General features: G+C 39.7%; 1 protein-coding gene across 1 annotated transcript; it reads left to right on the forward strand.

The window, feature by feature from the left end:
* Positions 1 to 467: 467 nt before the first annotated feature.
* On the forward strand, positions 468 to 25,854 carry DCLK3 (doublecortin like kinase 3). Its single transcript, XM_030445199.1, has 5 exons — positions 468 to 601; positions 13,305 to 15,193; positions 21,472 to 21,604; positions 22,491 to 22,658; positions 23,520 to 25,854. Exons 1-5 carry the CDS (start codon positions 532 to 534, stop codon positions 23,714 to 23,716), a joined length of 2,457 nt encoding a protein of 818 aa, XP_030301059.1. The 5' UTR covers positions 468 to 531; the 3' UTR covers positions 23,717 to 25,854.
* The last annotated feature ends 336 nt before the right edge of the window (positions 25,855 to 26,190 follow it).

Here is a 26,190-nt window from a genome sequence, read left to right on the forward strand (position 1 = left end):
AGTGCCTAACAACCCTTTCAGTGTACAAAGTTTTCCTAATATCCGACCTAAACCTCCCCTGGCACAACTTGAGGCCATTCTCTCTTCTTCTATTATTACTTGGAAGGAAAGACCAACCCCCACGTCGCTACAACCTCCTTAAAGGTGGTTTTAGAGGGCGATAAGGTCTCCCCTCAACCTCCTCCTCTCCAGCTCCTAGAGGCCGAACACTACGTTTCTACCGACAGAAGGTGGGGCCCGGGAAATGGCGGGAAGCCCTTGCGGCACCAGGGAAAGCGGGAGAAGGGTGGGCCCGGCGGCTAGCGGCCGCCTGAGGGGATGGCGGGCGGGGCGGTGCCGTTCTGTGGGGCTGCCCCGGGAGGGAGGGTCGGGCCGGGGTGTGGAGGTGTGGCCGTCGGCGTGGCCGTTGCGCAGCGGCCCCGCCTTCGCCGAGGCTCCCCTCCGCCCCTCCCGGCCGGGGAGGCGGTGCGGAGAGATCGCCCGTGAGGAGGGGCGAGGCGCGGTCCCCGACCCGAGCTGAGTCTCCGCGCTATGCCGGCCGCCGCGCCGCCTCCGCTGCACCCCGCGGCCGAATCCTGCTGCCCCTACAGCCACTGCCCGGGTGAGTGACCCCTTCTTTCGACACACACCTTCCCCTGCCCCCCCCGCCCTCCTCCTCCTCCCTTCCCGGGGGTCAGCCTCCGCACCGCGGCACCGACACCCTTTCCCGGCAGCTCGGCAGTTGCGGGGTCGTTTTGGGAGGAGAGGGGCGTGAGGCGGTGGAACTTGCTCGCCGGCTCTTGGAGTGTCCGTGGGGTGGCGAGGGGAGGTTTCGGTGGTCTTCGGGATCGACTTGGGGTCATGAGAAAGAGGGAGGGAGGGGGGAAGGAGCGATTCCCTTTTGGCGGCGGGGTTGTGCCGAGGGCTTTGGGAGGTCCCCTAAAGGCGCGAAGTTGGGGTGCTTATTCCACCGTGCTGACTCAATTGCTTTTATGTGGTGAAGTCACCCCCCCACCCCCCGGCACCTCCGCGCTTAATATTACAGCTGAAATTAACGAAGTGGATCCCTTTGGGAAGCGGAACAAGAGGCTGCTGCTGCGCGGAGAGCGAGGCTGCTGCCTCCCACGGGGGTGCTGGCTGGGTGGGGGTCAGGCTCCCCGCGCTCCTTTCCCCAGGTTGAGTCAGCACCTCGGCACCAGTGCCGGGCACAGGAGCAAGATCTGAAGTCTGAACGTGAAGTCAGTGTTTGCTCTTCCTAAAGGCACGCAGGGTGTAGTACAATTTAAAAAAAAAAAAAAATAATGGAAGGTTAGAAGTAACTTGGACTCTTAATGGTCGGTGTGAGTGTGGTTCTTTTGGAATAAGTGCTCCTGGGCTGCTGAGAGAGCAACGATGCTCTGCAAAAAAAGTAAATAGGACGCGGTGTAAAGACTTCAGGCTGTTGCGCAACCGGGTGTTAAAATGAACTTAGGGCTTGTGAATTTTCCCTCGGCTGGGAAATTAAGACAGCTGGAGCTGTGCGGGTTACAGGCGTGGGCTCAAAGGGTGAAGAGGTCTGTTTGTGTCGGGTGTGGATGCTGTGACATTTGGTAACCAAAGCTCTCTGAGGAAGAATACAAATTGTGCCTTGGTGTCCTCTGACTTCTGTAGTTATATCGCTTATGTTTGCTCCAGTTTAATAACAGAATATATACTTACAGGGAAAGTATTCCATGACTTTTCATTGGGCAGCATTTTTTTCTGCCTTCCTCGGGATATTCAGTACGCAGTATCAGAAGGGCTGTGTGGGCCACTGGTTTATGCTCGTGGAACTGTTTTCATCTTGTGGGACAACCGTGTTTGGAAACAACTTTAAATTTAAAGTTTTGCAACCCTGTGTACTGAAAGATTTCATTAAAAAACAAACAGTGTACCAAAATTCTTGCTTCATCCTCTGAGCATTTCGACTGCAATCTATATTGTGTAGGGGGGTAATCTAAAATCTAATTACCAAATTGATAGTTCATCATACATGCTTTTGCTACTAGCTCTATATAGAAATTAAAATGTATGTATATGTAGGTTTACATGCAAGGCTGTCTTCCCACCTTCCCACCAAGGCTGTCTTGCCTCCGTTCTCCTCAGCCCCGCTATCCTCTTAACACTTGTGGTTTTTTGTATGGACTACATGCAGTTTTCACTTTGGAATGTTGAAAACCAGCCCGGAGCCCAGTGAAGTTAAGCTTACAAAACACAGTAAGGCAACTTTATGTAGTAAAATTGCAGTTATTGTAGCAATGCTGTCTTGCTGCATTTTATATCTCTGGAAGCTGTCCCGCAGCTCTCTGGATAAAACTGATCCTGAAGAGTTAGTGTCTTCTTCTTGTGGTGTAATGAGTGTGGATGCCTGAAATGGCATGACTCTTTCCATAATTTTTTTTTTATTTGTAGGCTGTTAGGACAGATCAGCTGAAAAGTAGCTTCTGGTAAATCTCCCATCTGTGATTCATTAACCTGAATTGGTTAATTGGACTTAAAATGTCAGGAAAGATAACTTATTTTAATTCAAGATATTGGCAGCTGTTCAAGCTTCAGAACTCGAGCTGTTCTAAAGTTACGTTGTTTTTACCGGTGTTTAGTTGCGTGGGGGTTTTTTTGGTTTTTTCTTACAGTCATTTATCTTGGGTGTGCTTAACCGAGTTTTGAATGTATCTTTTCACTATATGCTTTGTATCTGTCTGCACTGCTGCTTTTTCTAGTCATGTTCTGCAGAGCTTCACATTTCTGGCATCTGTGGGACTTTCAGCATGTGGTGATTAAGAGAAGTTGTGTGGGATTAATTTCTCCATTTCTAAGATTACTTATCTTAGTCTGTTTTCTGCAGAAACATCTATAGGTTTGTAGAAATTGGGGAAGCTGGTGGTCCTCTTCTTGTTTCCAACAGCTCTAGGGCAAATTGGGTTGGTTTATGTCACTGCTTTTTCCTTGACTGGGTAATTCCTAAACATTTAACAAAATTTGTAATTAGTGTTATATATATTTTCTTGCAAATATAATTAACATCAGAACATTATGGTGAATTTAGCAGCCTGAGATATGATCCAGATCTCACTGAAGGTAATGTGAATCTTTTAATTAGCTTCAGTGCAACTAGGATCAGAGATGAAAATGTAGAAGTTGAAAAAGGGATGATTGTGACACTTCTCAACAGTATACTATTTTCCAGGTTTTTCTCATTTTCAGGGTATGGGGTCTGTCCTTTTGGAGTGTTCACCTGATACTGGAAACAATGAAAAAAGGAGAGGGAGCTTCTGCCTGGGTTGGTTCTCATGTGAAGTTGGAGGTTTGGTAATGCAAACTGGTCATCTTACCTAGCAGTAGTTTGCTTTCACTGCAAAAGGAAATCAGGCACATTTACCATCTTCCCTCTGTTGCTAGTGTAGTATACTCAGTCTCCTTTTTGTAAGAATGCAAAACAATTATTTATTCTATGAAGCAGCTCTCTAATAATTCTGAAAACACTGTCTCCCATTCAATCAGTAGTGCTAGCCTGCACATCTACTCCAATTTTTTAGATTTCTTGTCACTGCAGATAATGTAGTTAATGGAAACGCCGAGAAATGTCTGGTGGCATGAAAATCCTGATCTTTCTGCTTGTCATCATGCTTTTAAGTCTAATTAGCACTGTCTTTGAGTTTTCCTCAAGAATCCCATTTACTTGTGTAAGTTCTGCAAAACAATTTATTGTGCAATATTGACTTTAATATATGAGTCTCATATGAGAAAGTGGTTTTGTAATAATGGGATTAGAAATTCTACACTTACATTTGAGTTAACCTCTCTTAAATGTACTGAATTTCTGATAAAACCCATCCCACTTTTGGATAATTGCCCCTGTTTTGCAAACCAGATGGACAATCAGACTCTGGCTGGGTCTTTCCTTTAGTTATGCAACGAGGTTATTGGTAATAAAGGATCTGGAAGCCTAATTAAACTCTCAGGGTTACCTCTGCAAGCTCTTATTTTCACTGGGTTTGCTCAGTTGCAACAGATTAGTCATCAAGTTGAGATTTAGGAAGCACTGCAAATAAAATCTCCCACAAGAAGAAACAGAATCCTCCTCCTTAGACTGAGGTAATGTTGGCTAATGGGATTAAAAAGCAGTGAAAGCTTACTTTGTGATGAAACAGGAATAATTAATTTTAAGTATATGGCAGTTCAGGAGTCAAGAGCATCAGTGTGAAAATGAAACTCCCTGTGCACTGAGCCTTAAAAAATGCATGGAGGGCTTTGCCAGATGGATCTTGGCAAACATCACAGTTCTGTAAGATGTTTTGATTTCCCTCTGTCCCTCTCTTGAAAGCTTCTTGATGGAAGGTCCTGGACTGCAGAGCTCCTTTCCTTAGTTACCGGGAAAGACCCTAAAGCTGTCAAACTGACGAAAGCAACCACGACTGTTCCAAATAAAATACATAGCCTGTCATCTTAATGAAAAAATTGATCAGTTTCATAATATTCTTTTTTTGGTTTTATGCAGGGTAACAATTTAAACTGAGCCTCACACCTCCAAAGGCACTGATTCATTTCACGTGTGCAGTCTTACATTTCACTTAGTCTTTACAGATTATGCATCTGTATGCTACTTTAAAGGGCTTTCTTTATGCTTGCTTTTTATTTTGCTACTTTTAAAATGTCACAAAATAAGATAATGAAAATGGGATTCTGCTCTTAAAAAAAAAAAAGTGATGGGACTTGTGACTCATTATCAGACTATAGGAAATTTTTACCTTCATCTGCCACTCTGGGTGTGATTCAGCTCAGTTTAACACTAACACATGGCAATAGCCATCTGTGTTTGCTGTAAATATTTTATTTTTTTTAATTACAAACGGCTTGATTTAGAAAATCTGAAACTGTACAGTGGTGTGGCTGTAGGCCTGCAGGGGAAGAAGGTGAGGTGTTCCCTTCTTGGGAGGAGTTAGACAGGAGAGGGCCAGGGCAGTCTGCTAAAGAGCTCTGAATATTTAGTGAAGAGAAGGGGAATAAAACCACAAAAACCAACCAACCAACCAACCAAAAAAAAAAAATAAAATCCCCCAAACAAACAAAACCCCCCAGAAAACCCAAACTAAACAATAAACTCTGGAGTTTTTTTCCTTTGAGAAGAAAGAAGCAGAGGTGGCTTCTAAATTTCATGTATCCCTTGTGGTTCTCATACAGTAAATATTGTCACATGTTGCTGCATCCTGAGCATCCTACATGCATTTCACTTCAGTATGGCACCCACACTGGGGCTGGGGGTTACACAAAGGTACCATCCATCCTCAGAATGGAAAAATCCAGAGCTCATGTGGCAATAGCAAGGGATCCAAGGTAGTCAGTTCCCCAGCTTCCTCATCCATTCAGCTGCAAAGTTTTCTACCCAGGCTGTCCCTTTATGCAGTCTACAACATCTGCTTGCTTTTTAACTGGGGGCACTCTTTGCCCCTTAGGGTCTCCCATTACCTCACAGGTCTGTGTCCCAAAACTGGTAGTGAAAAGGAAGCAAGAGAAATGGGCAGGGAGAAGGGAACAGAGTCCTTTCTCTTTTTCTAGAGTCATCAACTGGGGAAAAATGGACATTTATGGGACTGAGAAATCTGGAGATCTCGGCTGTCCAGTTTGCATGACAAAATGGATGTTTATTCTTAAAATCAAAAGCAGATCTGTTGACAATATAGTGTAGGATGCAAAGTTCTGAAGTCTTTCCTCCTTTTCTGAGGGCAGGGAGCGGGTACAAAGCTGTGCATCTCCTGTACTTTTGCACTCTAGGAGTAGCTACTGAGGACATTTTCTTTCTTTGCAGCTGCTGCTTTGGTGCTCACTTAATGGGACCAGACATTTAGCCTGGAGAAACTTTAGTTCTGTTGATGACGTGTGGGAGAAAAGGAAACCAGTTTGACACACAGCTGAATTTGCAGGGCTGACAGCTAAAGGAACAATAATATTGCATGTGAATTTAAGCATTCTTAATGTGAAATTGTAACAGATAATGAACTTGAAATTCCATCACGCTAATTTTATAGGATTTTTTAGGAGTAAAACTGTATATTTATGAGATGTTGAAATTATTCTGTTTCTTGTTTGTTTCTTTTTTGTAGAACAACCCAAATTATTTTTTCTTCAGTGAACTTAGAATACTGCCTGAGTGAGCTGCTGAGTGATTTTAGTTTTCTACAAATCTGGTTAGACTGAGTCAGTAGTGGAACTCCATTAATCTAGTGCAAGCTGGATTTGGATGTGCTGGGCATGGATGACTGGAGATGCCCGGATGCCTGTTAGGGTAGCAGAAATGATGTTATGGATTCTCCTTTATTTATTTATTATTTTATTGTTACAGTATTAAAACTGTTTTTGAAAGATTCCAGCTGCTAACAGTATTTGTAATGTTGAACATGGGTTTGTTTTCTTTCTGCATAAGAAACTAACGCAGATAAGAATTTGTGCAAATAGCATGACAAGTTAATTTATGTAATTGGATAAAATACACTTTGGTCTTCTAAAAATGCTTAGATTGTGCTTGTTTTATTTTCTTTTTAAACCATGGTTATAATACCATATGAGTTACAGTAATATTTTATTGTGTAGTATATTTTCTAACTGCCTTACCATCAAATGTATTCTGAATACACACAATTTGTTCAAAGTATTTGTTCAATGTATAAAAAAAAAGTGTTCCTATGAGGCCAGGTACTTACAACCTAGTATTATTCAGGCTCCAAAATCAAGCCTTTATGACTATTGCTTAGCAGAGCTGTCTCCTCAACCCATGTTCCTGTGCATTAAAATATAAACATCAATTATACTATTAGATACTGCTTTTTTCCTCCCCCAGGGTCTCTGGCTCCATCAGTGCATATGATGGACAAAGGTTACCTAATGAGCATCTACTTTTACCCTGGCAGTTTGTGCCTTTCACTGCATGCCTTTTGTAACCTGCTGTTAATACAGGCTTATTAACTTGTGGGCTTTCCAGTCATGGTTATTGCTACAGCAACAAACATGGATTAGCATCTCAGTGATACCTGTAAAAATGGGGCATAAACTAAACTGACTAGGAGTCGAGGTGTAAAAAACCAGTCAAAAGTACTTTATTTTGGGGAAGAAAGCAACCTGAGATGCTCAGGTCCTGAATTTTGGGATGACTTTCCATTATCTATGAGTTATGTTATCTTGTGTCTGAAGTACCTTTTCCAGGCTCTTCTCTTGCAGCTGTAAGCACTGAGCAGGCTTGTGGAACAGGTCTCAAGATACTGTTTTTGCCACCAGAATGTAATCCTCTCTGAGAAATCTAGATGAAGGTGATTGCTTTGGATTGCTGTGGTATTGGTTGGGAGAAAATCCAGTTCTTCAGGACTGTACTTCCTTACACAGAGAAACTGTTCTTCTTCCTGTATTCTTTTACTACACACTTTTCAGCTCTTCTAATTACAGAGGTTAATGTCTCCATGGGTGACAATTTTTGACTGTAACGGGGGCTCCATGTACCCTGAAGCAGTCATAGAAAAAACTGTGTGCACTTCTAACCTATCTTGAATGGAAGGAGGAGGTGAATTCAAGTAACGCTGACAAATTTAATTTTGTCCTGTCTTAATTATGACCTCGGTAATGTTCTCTTAATGTAGCCACCTATTTATGTACATGTAGTTTTCCCTGTTCTTTAAAAAAACAAACAAACTGGCCTCTGGACCCTGATACCAGAAGAGGAGTGCCCCTTCCGTATTTGCAACCCTCCTCTTCTGCCTCCAAATTCCAGCTCCTACTGCATGATGCCTGTCCTTGGCATTTCCCCGGTCAACTTCCAATTTAATCCCTTTCCCATAACCTGTTTTAAAAGAAATTTCTCATCCTGTCTCTGTGGTGCCAGTAGTGGTTCCTGTGGGACGACAGAGTGACCACCCTCCTCTCTTGACCTGTTTGGCTGTCTCTGTACATCTTTGTCTGTAATCTTAGTCTCCTTTGGTAGAAAAATCCTTGCGCTCCACGTTTTCTTCCAGTGTCCTTTTTGACAAGGTATTTCCAGTCTCCTTCTTTTTCCTTATTAACTCAGTCTCTGTGTAAGAAACTCAGCCACCTTTACTGTTTCCCAGACTTCTGATTCAACTGACCAACTTCCACTTTTTTATATTAACTTTACTGTCTCAGCCTGATAGCTGGTGGGAATTTAGAAAGCAGTGACCTCCCACCGAAATGAGCTATATAAGAACTCTGAATATCACGTTTCCAAATGTTTTTTTCATTTATGATCTGCTGTCTGCCTTTGGTTGAACCAAGCAGCTTCTACACAGAGGAGCACCAAGAGGGTGGAGAGACAAAAAAGCTGCCTGCTCAGTTCTGGTGCTTGACCCTGCTCTAGCAGTTACTCAAGTAGCTGTTAAAGGGGAAAAGACATTTCTGAAGCTTGGCTTGAAGCATGCTTGGGGGTCCTTAAGGTCTACCAAATGTCTGAGCTTTGTGAGCCTTTCTTTGGAGCTTGCTCAGGTTGGAACTAGCAGGGACTATTCTGCTATGTTTGACACTGTCTCAATCCAGTCCTTGTAAAATCTGACTTTCTTTTTCTGCTCAGGACTTTATCTGGATGAAACTGATAAGTGCTGGCTACCCTTTGATGTTACTGAAAAAAATACTAGTCTTGACTCAAACAAAATCCCTGCCCTAAAATACTGTAAAGCATGGCCAGGAGGCAAGGATGAGTGGGAATGAAGGTAAAAAAGGTTGCTACAGCTATAGATCTTTAGAGGAAAATTCACCAGCAATGTTTCCAACAGTAGGACTGTAAATAATGCCCAGGTAAAATTTACTTGCTGTAAAAGGATGCTTGTGATCTTATTTTGTTTCCATGTAACTAATCTAGTACATTGAGACTTGTAATGCTTCTTGGGCACTAGTAGTGTACACTAGCCCTTAAAGATGCAACATTTAATAATTTACAGAAAGATAAGGAGATCCAGATGACAAACTTCTAGACGACTCAGATTGCATCCTGGAGCTGACTGCTAATGCACACTGGTAACCTGTGTGAACTACACACTTGTCTGCTCTGAGCTCAGTGCCAGAGGCATTCTTTACCTGTATGTACTTTTAAGGTATTTTGACATGAATGAAAAGTTTTGTGTTCAAATAAATCTTATTTTTTTCCTCCTATGGTCTTTGTTTCTCAGGCTCTCAGCAGGAAGTGCTGGGGATTAAGGAAAAAAATGGATGTTTTTAGTGCTGTTCTTTCCCTTTCCATCTGAAATAGTGTTTTAATTATGCTGTATCAGGATCAATACATCAAAAGTCATAATTTCTGTTATGTGCAATGTTACTTGTGTGAAGAATGCTTCTAATATTTTGAGGAGTTTTCATAGTCACTTTTGGTAAGTGGAGGCTTTCCTATTGATCCAAGAAAAAGAAATTGCACTAAAGAAATTGCATGGCCTAAGTAACATCATCTTATTCACAGAAAACAATGCCATAAGTAGATCCTATTTCAGTCTTGCCTTGTGTTTTAAATTGTGTTGTAATACTGCTTGTAAAAATTTAATTCCACTGCAACATGTGCCTTGATAGCAGAATTAGCTGCTGGGTAAACCATTCAGTTAATTACTGAAACTGTCTTCTCAAGCAAGAGAGCCAAGAAGGAATGCAAGATGAGTGGAAATATTTTAATTAATGAACAAACCCAAAAACGTACAGGCTGTTCAAGAGAAGGGATACATTTTGAAGGACAGATGCTAGCAGTACATTTTTAATTGCAGGAGCAGGTGTCTTCTGGCAAACCCTATTACTCCTCTGTTGTAGGGTGTATCGTTAGGTGATTCCTTAAAATTGCTTGAAGCTCTGTGTATGCACCTTATTCAGGGCTTGTCTTCTGAATTAATTTTCTTTTACTCCAAGTTCAGAGTAAAAGCCAAAACCCTACAAGGAAAGGTCTCCTAGAGGAATTTTTGTGGTTTCCTCCTTATGCCTTCCCTCTCTGCAGTGAAGTTGACTGTGACTGTCACAAATGGTTTTTGAATTGGCTTTTTAAAATGAACTACAGAGGCAGTGCTCCCTGCAGCAACCATTTTCTCTCCAGAGAGAACTTGTGCTCTGGTCACTATATGCTAAACTTGTTTCTGCTCTCTGTTTGAGCCTCCAAATGCCAGTTTGTCACATCGTCCCTTCTTCTCTAGGGAATTGGTGTGATCATTTACCCTGTAAGACCCTCTTGTCTTCATCATCTAGAGCTCTGTATCACTCTGTGAGTCCCAGTTTTTTTTGTTTTTTTTTTTTTTCTTTTGTTCCCACATGCATGGCTTAGGTGGGATGCACAGTGCCCCTTGACCATCCATGCTACCTTACCCCTGCCCTTCCACAGCTACAGTCCTCAGCAACCTCCTCCTTGCTCAGTAAGATTATAATAGACAAAACACATTTTATTCTCTGATGTGTGATTTGCAACTACTCAGACTCATTGAAATGTGTTTCTGATCCCACCTCCCTCTTCCTCCCTCCCCCACTTGTATATAAATATGGAAACAAGATTCTGAAGCTGTAAAATTTGTGTATGTGTGTGACCTTTGGAGGCTTTCTAGAAATGCTTGTTTCTGCTTTAAGTGTGTGCTCTTTCCTGACAGATTGAGGCTTGCTTCATGTGCATCAGTTAAAATAAATATAACACATAACTGTAGAATAACAGAAATTACAACTGAAATAGCTGAAACAGGCAATTGAAACAAGTTTTTTGTATATTGCATGGTCTTTGTGACCACCACTACTTTGACAAAATTTGACATTTCCCCTTTTCTTAAACACTATGAGATCCCTTTATGCAGCTTTCCTTTTCTTTTTAGAAAAATACGCAATATTATTCTTATTCCTAAAATGATTATACATAAACTTGTGGCTTGTGTCAAACTATTAATTAAGCCAGTTTAAAAAGCACAAAAACACATTCTTGAATTACTCTTAGTAATTACACAAAGCTGTTCTTATTCCACTAGTTGTAGAATTAAAAAATAAACCACGTTTCTTAAAGTTTAGCCAGTATAGCGAAGAAAGGAAACATAATTAATGTTTGGATAATTGAAACAAGCATGCATCCAGGTGCTTAAAATGAGTGGTTTATAGAAAGGTGTGATAATAGCAGCATAGCTGGGGTAAACATATCTGTGGGAAATCAGTGCAGCATTTTTTATGTTCTAACAAGTTTATAAGCAGTACAATTGTCACGAGCTGTTCCAGTAGGCAAGATGCTGCTTTGATGACACTGGATACGTAAGAATCTTGTAGTGTTGATTAAATTCAGAGCTTCAGCAGTTCCTGGTAACCAGCATGTCCTGGAGTTGATTTAGAGTTCAGAGAACTATTATTACATCTGATTCTTATTTTTATTTCCCCTCCTGATTCACAGCAGGCTTTGTGCGGGGTTAAATCTAAATACCTGATTGCTGAAAAATCACTGGCATGGATGTAGTCATCTTTTACTAACAAGAGATCATCCTTAAAAAAGCAGAATGAAGACAGAAATAACTTACACAACCACCAGCATTAGTCACACGTAGCTTTTATATAATGTTTATGTATTCAGTCAGTGTGCTGGCAGCTGGGGTCCTTTGTAATATTTATTTGGAGAAGAAGCATCTACCTCATTTGGCAGAGGAAGAATATGAAGCCGTGAGTTAAGAGATATGCTAGGGGCCTCACATCACTTAGCTGGTCAGCATATTGTAACTAAGAAATGTTCATCATTGTACCTTGAACAAAGCCTCCTGTAGGGTGGGGGTCTGTCGTGCTGTCTTCTCCTGTGGTCCCAGTCAACCCTTTGCCTTTTGGTTGCACTGTTTTTTGAGGTAGAGCCAGTTGATGCTGCAGCATTTGTTGTAGTTTTCCCTTTTGTTTGATGTTCTAGGTGAGGAGGTTTATTTCCTTTGTTCTATTATGCTTTGTTGAAAAGGACAAATAAAAACACCTCACCTGAAATACTGAAAAATGGCTTGCCAGAACTTTCGAACTTTCATCTGTTAACTCCAGCACCAAGAGGAACTCCTCTTGTATGTGCAGATTTTCCTTTTGAGATTTGCCCACTGAACTGTGACTGTGTAATCTATGAAAATGGGTGGGATTTTCTGGGAGATAAGCCATTTGTGTATGGGAATTTCCCATGCAATGGTTCAGTAATCATTCTGTCTGCTTTCTTTTGGCTTGGTCCTGTAGTTCGCACATATTGAATGTTTGTTCCCAGCTGAAACAAGACTATTAAATGGAATTGGAAGCACTCTCTGATCTCATTCTGAAAGCTTATTTCTTGAGAAAAGTGTTGCATTGGAATCAGATTTTAATGAGTACAAGAATTCAGAGTGCTTTAAGAGGATATTTTTATTCTCATCTTATTGTGTTTCTAGACAGTTAATTATATTATAGGTTGGCTCGTCCATAATCACGTGTTATGTTTTCAGTTTTTCTTTTTTGGAATTATTCATAAATAATGGTGCTGTTTTCTTATGTTGGTATTCTAAGATGAAATATTGGAGGGGAAATTGTTAACGTCCCTAGAGGATATTCAGGACTTTGTATAAATTTACATACTTTTAAAAATGAAAAAAGTAAAATCAAAATAGAAAACTTGGACTCCAGTTGTCAAACAAAAATAAGACATCCTTTCTTTACATTATTATTAAATGTACCGTAAAGTTGCTCTAAAATTATAGCAAAAGTAATACTTTAAAAAAAAGAATCTTATTTACTTCATTTCTTTTTATAGAAGTCTAGAAACTGAATGAATGGTCTAGGGAAAGTCAAGAGGAGATAATTATTTGTAAGAAATGAAGGTTGCACATACATAGCCCTCTGGTAGAAATTTTAAAACAGAAGTAATTAATTTCTTTTAATTCATGCAATATAATTGTGAAACATATTGCCACAGGGATTACAGAGTCCAAAATTGTAATTGAATTCAGAAAGAAATTGAGTAGTTCATGGTAGGTAGATTTGTAAGAGGATGCTAAACAGTCTGCATGCAATCCTGGCACAAATAATCTCATTTTTTTGAGGATTTCTGGAAGATGAAAGGATTTAGAGGAAACAGTGATTTCTTTCCTTTCCAATTTTATTATTTTTTTAATAGCATTTCTCTTTCACAAGGTGCATTTCCATTTTCTTCCAAACTTGAAAATGTTCATAGTGTGCGGGCTAACTGCTTAGTGCCCATTATGTTCTTTGTAAGAATTGCATGCACTTCCCCTTACTCTCTGGGGTCACATACACTGATATGTGGAAAATTATTTCTCGGAAAGATCTGATGATGCAAGATGAATAATATGCCTTCTCTTTGTTTGCTTTAGGCTGCCAAAGATTATTTGACCAATCATCACAAAATGCAAGCTCAAAAGTAAAAGAGGGGAGACTACAAGGGACTTGTCCTCCTGTTGGTCCTGGAAACTATGGGAAACCATGTTTAAGTGAAAGCAGCCACAGGTCCCCATTATTAAATCCCCGTAATGGTTTTCACACGATACATTCAGAGCACAGTCCTGTGAAGCCAAGGATTATTACAGTGGTAAAGCCTGGTGGACACACACTCAGAAGGATAACCTTGCTTCTCAACAGGAGATCAGTCCAGACATTTGAGCAGCTGATGGCTGACATTTCAGAAGCTCTGGGATTTCCACGTTGGAAGAATGATCGTGTCAGAAAGCTTTACAATCTGAGAGGCAGAGAAATCCGAAGTGTTTCCGACTTCTTCAGGGAAGGTGATGCATTCATAGCTATGGGGAGGGAGCCCCTCACTTTGAAGAACCTGGAAGTGGTATTACAAGAACTTTTTCCTGAAAATCCTTATGCTGCCAGTGCTGCCATTCAGAAGAACAAGGAGCAGTCCCAAAAAGTGAAGAGCAGGCTGTATGATAAGGCTTTGAAAGTAGACAGTGGCTTTGATGAGGCAGAAGTTACCAAGAACTCCAGTGATGGTTTGTCTCCAAGACTGGTAGCTGGACATGAAGGTAAAAGCCAAGCCAAGCCAAAGCAAGAGGAAAAAATGAAAACAAAAAAGAAGTGGACCAGAGAGAGCTGGGGTGGTGAACAAGGAGCAAAGCCTTCTAGAAAAACCCGAGAAAGCAAGAGGTACCTTAACTGTGAGAGGAGGCCTGAGGAGGAATTAGAAGAGAGTTCAGAGGAGGTGGTGAGGTGTGAGAAGTGTGAACAGGAAAGGCAGGCCAGACAGAGGTTACAGAGGGAAAGACGAGCTGAGGTCTCATTTGAGAACAGAGACCTGAACACAGGAGCATGTCAGAGGTACCATGTAGAAAGGAATGCAAAAATCAGGAGTTGCCAGAAACCTGCAGAAACTTGTTTGGAAGGTGAGGGGGTTGGTTGGAAAGATAATGGCTGTAGGAGGGTGTGGAAGCCCCTGCACAGGAATGTTAGTGAAGGTCCAGAGAAGCAAAAGAAGATCATTGAGAAGGAAAGGGATGTGGAGAAACATGAAAACCATGGGAAGGAAGTAGTAAAAGTCAAGAAAAATTCTGTGGAAGGGCTGCAGCTAACTCATGAAGTAAAGGAAGAGAGCGGAAGCAACTGTGTAATGAACCAAAGTGGATGGCTAAAGAAAGACACTCCGAGGGATGCTGAGAAACCATCAAAAGCACATAGGGAGGGCAGAGAAGGACATAGGGCTAAAGAGGAGGGTGCCAGAAGAGAGGGACATATCATATGTAGAGACAGTGATGTGATACGACGAGAAAAAACAGGGGAGCGCAGACTGAATAAAGAAGAAACCAGGGCTCAGGGGCTGGAAAACACAAGCCGGAGGTATGTTATTAGAAACAGAACTGATGTGGAGAAATACTATGAGATTGGCAGAACTATTGGGGATGGGAACTTTGCAGTGGTGAAGGAATGCCGCCACTGTGACTCCAATCAAATCTACGCCATGAAAATTGTTGATAAATCCAAGCTGAAGGGGAAAGAGGACATGATGGAAAGTGAAATCCTGATCATTAGGAGTCTCTCTCATCCCAATATAGTAAGCTTAATAGAAGTGTATGAGACAGAAGCTGAGATCTACCTGATCCTGGAGTATGTCCCAGGAGGAGACTTATTTGATGCAATCATAGAAAGCGTGAAGTTCACAGAGCGTGATGCTGCTGTCATGATCACTGACCTGTGTGAAGCACTGGTTTATATTCACAGCAAGAACATTGTCCATAGGGATCTCAAACCAGAGAATCTTTTGGTAAGTATTGGCAAACATGCTGCATATGAGCAGGCGTTGAATTAGTTTTCCTTTTACTCACAGATCTTTGAACATTTTTAAGCAAATACTGTACAGAGATAATGTTCTGTGGCAATACTGTTTGGAAAAATGGGTACTATTTTGAAGTGAAATTACCATTACAGTTTACTTCATATAGATCTACTGTGCATTGAAGATACCGGTGCTTGCAGATAGAAATTAAAATAAAAATTACCCTGGCTTTCAGGGGTTGTGAGCATTTGTATTTTTCTGGAAATAAGACCTGTTATTTAGCACCTGACTTTTAGGTATGATAGGATGAATTTTTTGGCATGAAGGATGAACTGCATTGTAGCACATCTTCCTTGCAGACCAGAGTTTATTAAAATTGCTAGTTTAGCTTATTTTTTTGAGGAACTTCTTGTGCACCGCAGTCACTCATCCTGCAGACTGCTGTGCTAGTCTATAACGGTAGTGGTTTCTATCTTGTGACAATTTATTTTCTTAGGAGCACAAGTATGATGCAGTTGATTGAAATAATCTGACAGAAAAATGTTAGTTTTTTTGGTGAAGTACAGCACAGAAGTCAGTTCAGATGCTAGCTTCATGCCAAAGAGAAAAGTTCTCTTTTTCAGCATGTATATCAGGCTACATTCTTTGCATCCAACACTGAAGTCAGTAGAGTTACTCACATGTGTAAATATGCATAGAAATGCTTCCAGTAGAGACATTTGACAAGGCATCCATTGTAGAACAGTAACAGTAAGCAGCTCTCCCTTACTAATTGTGCTTCACTCTGGTACTAGGGTTCCAGATTTCCTGGTAGATACCAAATATTTGTCAGTCTCTAATAAACTGGCTTTGAGCTCCTGGTGGAAAGTCATAGTTACCCAGAAGATAAAACTCAATAATGTAATAAATTATTTGCCTCATATGTGCCATTCATTTTTTTACAGTCATTAATTTTGGGAAAAGTTAGGTTTGAAGTGCTGGAGAAAAGTACCAGTGCAGCCTGTATGACATACAGAAGTTGACCAATGCTAGGCTTTGAAATGTTTGCTCCCAAACTTCTTGACTAAACAACAGCGTCTATACTAGGTCCTGCTAGGCATCTTATTTGGTCTGATGAAAGTCCTTGACATGTGATCTGTGTCTACATGAAAGACAGTGTGTGCAAGTGGCAGATCTGCAGAAAGAAGTATCCACCTGAGCCCTGCCTTCGTGCCTTGTTTTGCCATTAGAGCAAACCTCCTTAGAACTGCAGGGTTTTGTTCCAGAAAATGTTTTTCCATTATGAGGCAGGCTCTGCTTCTTTCTATTTGCTGAAAATAAGCTATTGCATGTGAAACATCTGAGACCCAATGCTTCATTTCTCTCTATAATGTGTAATCATCACAGTGATCCTGGTAAGCGAAGAGGCATGATTAAAGTTGATTCTGGTTTTCACATTTCGTTCATGTTACTTGGACACTATGAGACAGGAAAATTATAGCTGTTTCAGTTTTACCTTGCTGGTAATTGGCCATGAATGCCTCTATTAATACAGGATATACAGAAAGCATCCTTTTAGCCAAATGAGTTAATAAGCCCTTGATAGTGTTGGATATCTCACGAGCTAACAAGCATCCTTATAAATACAGGACATTTGAGCAAGTTTCTGGCTTTTCTGACTTTTAATTGCTGCCTTTGACTCCTCAGAGTGACTGGAGCAGTAGCAGCAGAGTGAAAACTAGAAGTGTCACTAATCTTAATGTCAGTCAGTGCTGAACAAACACCAGTGAAGCAAATCTGATGGGTTCCTCTGCTGGTGGTAGGTCAGGCAGCCTTCTGGAGAGGAAGCATGATGCTGGAAATGCTTCCAGCATTCTCCAGGGATGTCCTTGGTTGTGGATGTCCTCTTGCTTCAGATTCCTGGAGTTCTGGTGTTTGTCTGAGTTTGTCATTCGTCTCCCTAGACTATCCTTGTACACAGAGAACAGAAATAGGTGTGCAATTTTAGACTGTTTACTTGTTTGTCCTACTTTGGTATCTTCTTTTGCTCAGGTAGATCTTTTTCTTTCTTAGCTGTTTTTCCATACTTCCTAACCCTTTCCCACAAACTGGGAACAGAAAAGATCCTTAGTCTGTGTCACTAAGGAAATGTGTTTGCTGTAAATCTGCTTTTCTGCTCTGTGTGAGAAACCAACCCTGATCCTTGTGACTTTTGAACCAACTGGCTAATGTCTATAAGAACTGACAGAAAAGCAGCAAACTGCGGAAAAAATATTTTCAGACGTTTCTTGAAAATAAGCAGCTGGGGAAAGAAGGGAAACGGTTTCTGTCCCTACAGAGTAAAAGGTGGGAACACACTTTGAAACTAGTGAAGTGCAAAATTATTGATGCAAGAGGGAGTTGGAAACCTGGTTTAATTATGTGTTCACTGCACTGTTGTTCCTCTTATGGAACTGTCCTCTAGTTACAAACTAGTGTAACACTCACCATCATCCTTTCTTGTTTTCCTCCTCCTTTCACTACTGTGTCTGCCCAAAATGATCAGATTCCTTGCAGCATGGCTGTGAGGCACAAGGGTGATGACTTGCACTATAAAACCAAAATCTGTTTAACAACTGATGTGAAGACAGATGCTCTGACTCCCTCCTGTCTACTATCAGAAACACCTCATTTAGGACCAGGTATTCAGCAGGAAAACTTCTGCTGCCAAGGAGGACCAATATGGTCTGTTCCGTCCCACAAAAGAAGCCAGTTGCTTCTTTAATGCCACCTGGGGAGCAGATTTTTTTTGGCAAGGTTTTTAGCTAGAAGATTGTTTAATTCTACAGGTGCTGGTGTTTCTTGACTTGTGAGTGAGAAACTAATTTCTAAGTGTAGTGGTGTTTTCCCAGGTTATAGCTGTAAAAGACACAAAGTACCTCATTGCCCCCTTTTAGGCAGGTCTGTATTTGTGGTTGTTTATTAATTTCCTTGTATACTTCCCAGATGTTCAGATGTGGTAATTGTTTAACACTCAGCTTCATAAATAATATGTTTGAGCTTTTTCCCCTCCTCTTTTTTTTCTCTCATTCAAGTTTTCTTGTATGTATGGGAACTTCAAGTACAGCCTTTTTGTCCTTCAACTTTGCTTTTGTTACACTATTTACATCAAAAAGCACTGTCAGAGGTTTCCCAGTCCCTATGACTTAAAATCCTGTTTAACCACTTACCTTCCAAGAGCCTTCAGTCTGATAAACTTACACAGGGAATTTTCTGTAGAATCTTTTTCATAGAGGTTCCTCTATGTAACAGTAAAGGGGTATCAGAAACTCAAGTGGATAAGCAGTGCTTTTCCTTAGCTTTACCTATTTCTAATTTACAAAATGTCCTGTGAGCTGGCTTGGTTTTGTGCTACCATATCTATGTGCATACAGAGAAATATAAATTACAAATAGAGAAATATAAATATAAAAAGAATTATAAATCATCAACCTATACACCCTAATGGATTTCTAGAAGTGGATTCTAAAACCAACCAGGATCATGAAGAACTGGGAGTCATCAACAGGCAGGAGAAAAAGAAAGATGAATCTGTCCCTTTTTTGAAGATGAACTTTTCTTTGTATTAGTGTATTATAATCTTCTGGATGTATGGCTGTGATACCTAGAAATCCTTAAGCAGTATATCCTACTGTAGCATCTGCATTTGAGAGGGTAGTGAGCAATTCTGACTGCCTTTAGTCCAAGACTAGAATGACATAAGTTGTTGTATGGCCTGAATCATCTGTCTTTAGAAAGCGACCTGAATACTAGCCTCAGTTAACTCTGTAGGCAAGAAAGACAAGACAACACAACACTTTTAAATGGACTTTTGGAATGATTCTTCATACTGCTGAATGCAGAAGCAGAGCAGCTCTCTTTTTGGTGTAAGTAAGGCTTGTATGTTTATTTAATGTTATCATATAGCTAGATTTCTCTTCAGCAGGTTGTACATTCCAGTGATACTGCTATGTGTAAGTGGTCTAGCCTCAGGAAGGAGTAAAATCAATCTGAGAAGCTTTTGTTTCTATGGTGAAGCATATTTGCAAGCTGAAGGTGATTCCAAGTGATGGGAAGGTAGACAGGAGAATACAAAGTTGGGGATGAAAGGAATGCTCACTCTGAGCTGATTTAGAGTTGTTCTGAGCATAGTGTTAGTGAAGCTGCTGAGGAGTTCTGGGCCGAGGTTTTCACACCTGCTGACATGTTACATGCTGTCTTTGAAATTATTGTCACAAAGCTGTGAAAATAAACCCCAGGTGCATGCTGCTCCTACCTGAGTGGTTGATAAGTAAAATGAAAGCTCAGTGGTTTTGTCCTGGAAGAACAGATGGTGCGGTGTTGCCACCTTGTGCTATGATGAGGGATTAGGAGTCTGGCATCCTAATAAAAGAAAGTACAATTGTATATTTTACAAAGCAAGGCATTTCCTGAAGATTTTGGGGTTAAGACCAGTATGTTCTCCACCCTCCCTATACCCCTGCTTGTTTTAAAAAGTTTATAGAAACATTTTGGTGTTATTCATACAGTAGTATGCAGGGAACTGGTTTGAAATTTCATGTTTCAAAATTTCTTCCATAATCATAAAAATTTTGTTTATACAATAGAAAAATATATTCGTACTCATAGTTTAATGTTACTTATAAAACTAAGAATTTCAGTTGTGAGTTTTTGTAGTATTCTACCACTACTATCCCAGTTCACAGAATCAGAATGTGAGGGATTGGAAGGCACCTCCAGTGATCATCCAGTCCAACCCTCTGCTAGAGAAGGTTCACCCAGAGCAGATTTCTTGTTATAAGCCTGGTGGATAGATCCTGCTGTAAAAAAACTGCTGTTACTTTTGTAATTTATTCTTCATTTTTGTTGATCTGTCCACAGTGTGTCATGGCAAAAAATCATCATGAAAAAAAAATGTGTGTTTAAGCTTTTTCTTCTTGCACAAGGTTTGACTGCATGGTTGTAGTAAACTTTATTTTCAGTTTCATACTGAAAAAGACTTTTGTTCGCAAAAAAGAAAAGAAAACCTCTAAAATTATTTGCTTAATCAAAACTTAGAACAGTGCTTATATTTTCTCTAAAGAAGATAAAAAGGGATTACTAGGCTAGTAGGTATTATTTTGTAATGTAACATTATTTCTTTACAAAACCAAACCAAAACCTTTTTGCTTAATCAAAAATAAATATTTCAGTGCTTACAGTTTCTGTAAGGATGGTAAATGGGGATTAGTCAGCTGTGAGTATAGGTGAGCAAATTTTGTCCCATCTGTATCCCTACTTGTCTTGTAATGGAGACCATCTTGAATTTTTTGCTTTCTCAAACACTGTCTGATGGCAAAATATGAGCTGTTAAAGCATGGATCTACTGTTGCATTCTACTGAAGTTTGTCCATTCAAAACCAAGTCTGGATTTTCTAGGCTTTCTTGTAGATATTTTTAACTGCTGCTCTGATTTCACATAGTCCAGAGACAGACTATTTTTCATTTAAAGCAAATTCATATCATTTTTTTTATCTCTTAGGAATATTTGCATATCACTCACTTGCATTAGGAAGACTGATGTCTTTAATCATGCTGCTACATTCTTCATGACTTGGCCTTTGAATATAGAATCACAGAATGCTTTGGGGTGGAGAGGACCTTTTAAAGATCATCTGGGCCACCCCCCCTTGCAGTGACAGGGACATCTTCAACTAGATCTCCAGCTCTTACTATGTGATGACTGTGACTCATTTACTTTGAGGGCAGCAGGTAGAGAGAGTAGCAGGGTTGTTTATTTGTTTTTTTGTTTTGGGGTTGTTAGACCAGTATGATGGAGATAGGCTTTTCAAGTGATTGTGTGAAGTCATATGTGATAATCCCTGGTAAACAACTAAGCATAAGGATACCCACAGAATTTTTCTTTGCTTTCCCAGGGAAAAAGAAGAGTTTACTTTCTCAAAAGGAAATGCTAACATTTAATTGACTCTTGGTTATTTTTTGCCTTCTTCCTTTGAATTTCTCTGAAATTACAGTGTGCCAGAGTTTGTTTAGAAAATTTTTCTTTTTCCATTATTGCTTGTCCTCTTAAATATATGCACCCTTTGGGGCATATGGTGGGAAAAACCACTTTCTGAATAGTTTGTAGAAACACTGTTTCCATTTTATGTTAAGTTACATGAAGACACTATTATTATAACTCCTTCCTGTCTTGTATAACTACTTCATTTATCTTGTGCTGTATTAAAATGCATCTGTACTAAATATGTTTATTTTTTCCTTGAGTACAGGTTCAGCATAATGCAGACAAATCTACTACTCTGAAACTAGCAGATTTTGGCCTTGCAAAGCAGGTTACAAAACCCATATTTACTGTGTGTGGAACACCAACATATGTTGCCCCTGAAATACTTGCTGAGAAGGGTGAGTGTACCTATTTATGATTTGTTGTAAATCATACACTCTGAACTTTCTAATAATGGAAATATTCCAGAATGTTGTGACCTACTGATAAGTCTTTGTGGGGTAGGATGTTGGCTAGCAATGCAATCAATCTGTGGAAGGAAAGGAAACCTTTTTGGCTTTTGATAAAAACAAGCATGACATCAGTCACGGTTGCATTATTAATGTCCATGGTAATCTAACACAAGCAGACAAGCCATAAAATATCATAGAGGGTAATTCATAAAGTGGGGAAATGATTAAAAAAGTTCATGTTGCAACCTGAGGGCAGTCAGCCCCATGTTATGGCTGTAACTCAAACAACTTTCCAAAACACTTAATGATGCAAGACCATGTCAACACGTGTGTTAAACTTGGGTGACAAGCCAAAGCATGTTTTTCATCAGAAGAAATTTTGGAGATTTCCTATCCAAAAAGATTCAGACCTGAAAAGGAGTCAGTTTTATTAATTACTTGAGCAAAGCTATGCCTGGTATTTGTTCTGTGGGAGCTGGGTTGCACATCTCCACTTATATTCAGTTTCAATGGAAACTTGGCACTCTCTTAGTACTTTTTGAAGAGAATCTGAAGGGAACTATTTTAGAAATATATGCTGTGTTTTCTCAATTAGTTTCCAATTGACACTGGCCTTGTTAGACAGTGTTTGTGAAACATGCTGAAAAAGAGAGGCGTATTGTGAGCGCTGTAGTTATTAACAGGCAGAGCAGTCCAGCTTGTAGGCATGGTGTACCAGCCACTTATTCTTCTCTTGACTTCATCTTTTTGAGAAACTGAATGAAAATGAGAGAGGTCCTTACCAGTTGTGAATTTGCTTTCTAAAACAGGACTTCTCATTTGTCTTCCTTAGGCTATGGGCTCGAAGTAGACATGTGGGCAGCTGGTGTCATCCTTTACATCCTGCTCTGTGGTTTTCCCCCTTTTCGCAGTCAGGAGCGTGATCAAGAAGAGCTATTTCAGATCATACAGCTGGGTCACTATGAGTTCCTTTCCCCATACTGGGACAATATTTCTGCAGGTAAGATTCAGCGTGTATAGCACATCTGAAAAGTGACAGACTTCTTCCTGGCATCTGGAAGAACTCACTGGTTTTGGGACAGTGAGCTGAATGAACTTGGCAGTGTCATACAGGGCTCTTTTGTGTAATTCTGTTTGTTTAAAATGTGAGCTTAGTCCTCTGGCAGTATTGGTGACCCTGAATCTGAATATTAGGTCTGATTGATTTAAAGTATTACTCCATTTCTGAGGCAAGAGCAAAGATTTTTCCTCACCTTGCGTATATGAATTGTCTCTGTAGAAAAAGGTACCAAAATAATGACAAGGGTTATGTTAGATTGTAAAGATGTGCTAAAAAAAATCTCTAAAGTTGAGAATGAAATTCTTGCTCTACAGAATGTACTGTGGATTTTCTACTGAGATCAGCGAGGTCAGCACATCATAGTTTTTTTCTTCTCGCAGGCTAGCATGGTGTCTTCAAAATCAGAAATCCCTAAAACCCTTCTCTCCCAACAGTCTTTTAAAGAACAGGTTCAACAGCATTCTACAACTTTTATGCTCCTTGGGGGATGAGATATACCCAGTTCTAATTCCTAATTTGCCTAGCCTGATGCCTTCAGCATGCTTTCAAAATGAAATTCCCTTCACTTTTTCTTTTCTTTCCGAAGGGGAGAATGACAGCAGTAGAAGATATGATGGAGATTTGACATCTCCTGTCAGTAGTTCTAAATCCAGCTGTTAGAATATCTTCTAGGTATAGTCACAAAAGTCATTATGGTAAAAGTAATAAGAAAAAACCAAGGAGATTTTGTGTAGGTATAACTGTCAGCATCGTCGCCTCACTGTTGTTTTTCTCTCTCTCCTTTTCTTTCAACAATAACAGCAGCAAAAGACCTCATAACCAGGCTGTTGATAGTGGATCCCCAGAAGCGCTACACAGCACGGCAAGTGCTTCAGCACCCTTGGATCAGAACAGCTGGAAAAAATAACAGCAGGAATTTGCAGAGGGAAGTGACAATAAATATTGAGCGTCATTTCCGGGCCCAGCGCCGGAAGGAAGTTGCAGTTGAAGACACATGAAATCTCTTCAAGCTCTAAATTTAGTCTTTTTATTGATTATCAAATTACTTATCTTTTTTTAAATAATTGAGCCTTAGTGTATAGCTGCTGCTGGGTATTGCCATGCCTTTTTTTTTTTTTTTTTTTTTTTTGACTCTGAAATTCTGAAGGACAGAGATCAAATTTGCATTCACTCCCCTGTGATGTTGCTTGGAAGTCTCTCTGTTGACAGCAGTAGGGACTAGATTTTTCCTGGAGGGTATCTATTATTTGTCTTTAAACACTGTTTTTGGCTTTTACATTACAAAACATATATCTTTTAGACAACAAATGTTTGCTTCTGTGTAATGACTATGAAATACTTTCTCTTGTCTCTTTTTGTATGTTCCCTTCCAGGAACTTTGTGTTAAGAATGTTTTGTATTTATGATGTTTTCAAAATAGCTGTCTGCATACATATCCTGCACTAATTCTCTAAACTGCCTTTTCACCCTTTCTTGCTAGTAATGGAGGAAGTGAAAGAATTAAAATAAAACAAACAACACTCTTGAGCTGTAGGATGTGTTAAAGCAGCAAGATGCTATTATTAGGTTTGAGGGAAGAAAAGTCCTTCTAGACTAAATCAGATACAGTATTTCCCTTGGCAACATCTTTCTTTGGATGTTCTCAGGGCAATGGACTATACAATTGAACTATGGTAGTGCTCTGTAGTTTGGTAGTTTCACCTGTTTATGAGAAGTGGAAGATATCATGGCCAATGCCTCTTCAAAACTTTAATAAAAGCTTTCAAATCCTTTTTTTTCCTACTCTGGGAAGTAGGAAGTTGAGCAATTCTAAAGAAACTTTGTTTCTTTTCCCAAAGTTCTATCTAGCTTTTTCTGTACTGACTTTTTTTTCTTAGGGAGCCATTGTTGTGCACCTGTGACTCTTCTATGCTGAGAAAGCAGGGAAGCTGCTTTTGTGTTTTAAGTTAACCCTTACATTCATGGTTCCCCTTTCATCAATGCACTTCAGAGATTTATTGCTTTTATATTGCTTTTTTTTATTGCTTTTTCAGTGTAGTTTAGCAAGTTTTAATTTTTTTTTCCATGTTGCCTTTCCTGAGAACCTTTTCTCTTTGCTTCCATGGGAATGGGCAGTGGGATTAAATTAACATTAAAGTCCAACTAGGGGAAAAACAAAAACGTCCAGTTGGAAGAGTCTCCCAGGGGAAGTGTCAGATGCTTCATTACAGATTTTTTTTTATATTTTGATTGGACACAGTTTTAAAGAATTCCTGGGGGGAAAAAAATCTAGTTCTTAGAAGGGCTGTGACCTAGAGCAGCTTTTGAATCTGAGAAGTTTTGGTTAATCCAAAAATCACTTCCATTGTCTGTTTTATAATGCTTTGTCAACAAGTTCCATGTGCTAGCAAATAATATTGATGTAAACTTATCAGTGGTATTAGCATTGAATTCATAGCTTACAGAAATTAATAATAGAATTTTACAGTTGCAGAGCTGCTGCTTTGCCAATACATTTCTTAGTGAGAAATGTCAGAAGCACTTCAGAATCAGTAGAACATTTTCAGAACAATATGAACCAGAATGTTATTTTTGGTGGCTGCTAATATTTTGTGTGAACTTTGTGAATTACCAGAAAGTGTGGGGTACTGTTATCATTTTTCTGTTTCAACTTGTGACAATTTTGCTGCAAGAATGATTTATGAAAGTAGAGAAAACTTGACACTTAAAGGAGAATTGCACTTTAGATTTAACTGGCTTATTTTTTAATACATATTGGGCTAAGACTTGCTGTGGAGTTCAAGCATTTGTGAAACAAATCAGCCAAATCTTTACTGTATGCCCAAGTAGTATATATATACATATATATATATATATATATATGTTATACCTCTGCTTCAGAGGCCCTGAATCAGGAAGACATTCCCTTATCCTGAAAACAAGAATGGATTTAATAGTTTTCCTGAATTTAGGCTGTGTGTAACCTCTTATTCTAGATGCGTTATATGGTTTTTGAGTACTAGTAATAACTCATCCTCTGTTAATTTAAGCTATTTTCAATAGGAAGCTGTGGAAAAAGAGCTTCTGAGTTGCAATATTATATTTTGTAATTATCTTTTTTTTAATATAGTCATTTAAGAATAAAGTTTGAAGTGACAAAAGGAGTATTTTGTCAGCAATGAATCTAACACTTGGGAGACTGTGTTACAAATTGCCTTTTTTACCTTTAAGAACCTGGCTACAACCTTATTCAGATTGAAGAAGATAGAGAATGTGCTTGTAAAGAATATAAAAGTAATAATTTTTTCAAAGATTTTCTTTTTCTCTGAAGTTCTCTGGGTCTCAGACAGAGTAAGCATGGACTATGCTGTGTTGTCACCACATTGCATCTCTTCAGTACAGACACTGTTGTGGCTGCACTCATAGATTAATTGATTTTTTTTGCTAATAGACATGTGGCATTAGGCTCTCCTTCTTCAGGCTGGAGGCTGAA

Source organism: Calypte anna, chromosome 2 (assembly GCF_003957555.1).
Source record: "Calypte anna isolate BGI_N300 chromosome 2, bCalAnn1_v1.p, whole genome shotgun sequence".
Classification (NCBI taxonomy): domain Eukaryota; kingdom Metazoa; phylum Chordata; class Aves; order Apodiformes; family Trochilidae; genus Calypte; species Calypte anna.

What these genes read in the sequence shown, in the direction of transcription:
- DCLK3 (XM_030445199.1), top strand. Translation starts at nt 532, where the DNA reads ATGCCGGCCGCCGCGCCGCCTCCGCTGCACCCCGCGGCCGAATCCTGC. An exon ending in TCAAACCAGAGAATCTTTTG is followed by an intron (nt 15,194 to 21,471) that starts GTAAGTATTGGC and finishes CCTTGAGTACAG; the next exon opens with GTTCAGCATAATGCAGACAA. An exon ending in CTGGGACAATATTTCTGCAG is followed by an intron (nt 22,659 to 23,519) that starts GTAAGATTCAGC and finishes CAACAATAACAG; the next exon opens with CAGCAAAAGACCTCATAACC.